Source organism: Gadus macrocephalus, chromosome 7, assembly GCF_031168955.1.
Source record: "Gadus macrocephalus chromosome 7, ASM3116895v1".
Classification (NCBI taxonomy): Eukaryota; Metazoa; Chordata; class Actinopteri; order Gadiformes; family Gadidae; genus Gadus; species Gadus macrocephalus.
Genome location: NC_082388.1, coordinates 24,146,994 through 24,148,951, shown reverse-complemented (window position 1 = coordinate 24,148,951; position 1,958 = coordinate 24,146,994). Strand labels below are relative to the sequence as shown.

General features: G+C 56.5%; 1 protein-coding gene across 1 annotated transcript; it reads left to right on the top strand.

Moving 5' to 3' along the window:
* Window positions 1-97: 97 nt before the first annotated feature.
* On the top strand, window positions 98-1,707 carry trim47 (tripartite motif containing 47). Its single transcript, XM_060056093.1, has 2 exons — window positions 98-586; window positions 1,112-1,707. Exons 1-2 carry the CDS (start codon window positions 358-360, stop codon window positions 1,639-1,641), a joined length of 759 nt encoding a protein of 252 aa, XP_059912076.1. The 5' UTR covers window positions 98-357; the 3' UTR covers window positions 1,642-1,707.
* Window positions 1,708-1,958: the final 251 nt, after the last annotated feature.

The window sequence follows — 1,958 nt, the reverse complement described above, 5'->3', positions numbered from 1 at the left end:
AACAAGCAACAACAAGGCAGAGTAGTTGGCAAAGCACTGCTGATCCTAAGTTTAAGATCCTTAAACTTAGGATCTTAAACTTAGGACCTTAAAGTTTAAGGTCTTTTTATTCTCACACCAAGCTATTCCCCCTATGGTATGCCCGCCCAGAGAATGCACACTATTTCTCCTTTTAAGGTAGGGCCGGTCAGCCATGCATTCATTTGAGACATAGTGTTAACATCTGCAGCTCGTCTAAACTTTAAGTTGACGTCAGTGCACCCTGACGCCTTGACCCCAGACTCTCTGGCGCCGCGTTGAGTCTCTCCTATGGAGGGGAGAGGTGATTCAGCTGCTTTCCGCTATTAATGTATTTATATGATATATAGGCCTGATAATGCTCATAGTTTGCCATACAAAGTAATGGTTCATTTCTTCCATAGTGCCTGTATCTGTGTGCTTACGGCGTTCTCTGTCACCCTCAGAGCCATCCAATGCAAGGACTTCCCCCCCCTGGAGGCGGTGAACTGTCCCTCGGACTGGACAGACTTCTCGGGGCCCTTCCAGCTCATCGTGTGGAAGAAGATGATGCACGTGTTGCACACGAGTCAGTGTAACCCGTCTGTCGTCATGCATCTCTCCGTCTCAACCCCTCTCGCCCCCTTTGGGTCACGTCCCTCTCTCTCTTCCTAGTAGAGGTTCTGACCTCGGAATTATGCACGTATTTCACACACGCGTCGATGTTGTTGTAATCTTTCCATTTCGAAATGGAGCTCAAGAAAGTTTATCTGTCTCACTCTCCGTCTGTTTTCTTCTCACTCCCTTACTCTCATTTTGTCTCTCTCTCTCTCTCTCGTTCTCGTTCTCTCTCTCCTGTCTCCCTCTCTCTGTGTGTCTCTGTCTCCCTCTCTCTCTCTCTCTCTTGCCTCTCTCTCTCTCTCTTGCCCCTCTCTCTCTCTCTTGCCCCTCTCTCTCTCCCTCTCTCTCTCTCTCGCCCCTCTCTCTCTCTCTCTCTCTCTCTCTTGCCCCCCTCTCTCTCTCTCTTGCCTCTCTCTTGCCCCTCTCTCTGTCTCTCTGTCTGTCTCTCTGTCTCTCTGTGTGTCTCTCTCTCTCTCTGTCTCCCTCTCTCCAGTGCCCCAGAACCTGACCCTGGACCCGGACACGGCCCACCCCAACCTGCTGATCACGGACTTCGACACCAAGGTGGAGGAGGGCCGGGCCTGCGGCCACGAGCCCGACCTGCCGGCGCGCTTCACGCGCTTCTTCAGCGTGCTCGCCACGGCCAGCTACGCCGGCGGCCAGCACTACTGGGAGGTGGACGTCAAGGACAAGGGCGTGTGGTACCTGGGCGTCACCACCGAGTCCAGCAACCGCAAGGGCTTCGTCAGCCTCACCCCGTCGGCGGGCTACTGGAGCCTGTGCCTCCAGGACCGGCTCTACGCCAACGGCGAGAACGGCCGCATCCCCGTGGCGGACTACTGGAACTCGCCGCGCGTGGGCGTCTACCTGGACTACGACAACGGGCGCCTGTGCTTCTACGACGCCGTCACCATGAAGAAGCTGTACATGTTCAGCACGCGCTTCGAGGAGCCCGTCTGCCCCTTCTTCAGCCCTGGGAAGAACGACCCGGGGAGCCGACTGCAGATCTGCCACTATTACTGAGGGGGAGGGAGCGGCGGAGACTGCAGGTCTGCCACTATTACTGAGGGGGAGGGAGGGGGGAGACTGCAGGCCTGTCACTATTACTGAGGGGGAGGGAGCGGGGGAGACTGCAGGTCTGTCATATTACTGAGGGGGAGGGAGGGGGAGACTGCAGGTCTGTCATATTACTGAGGGGGAGGGAGGGGGGAGACTGCAGGCCTGTCACTATTACTGAGGGGGAGGGAGGGGGGAGACCGCAGGTCTGTCACTATTACTGAGGGGGAGGGAGGGGGGGAGACTGCAGGTCGGCCACTATTACTGAGGGGGAGGGAGGGGGG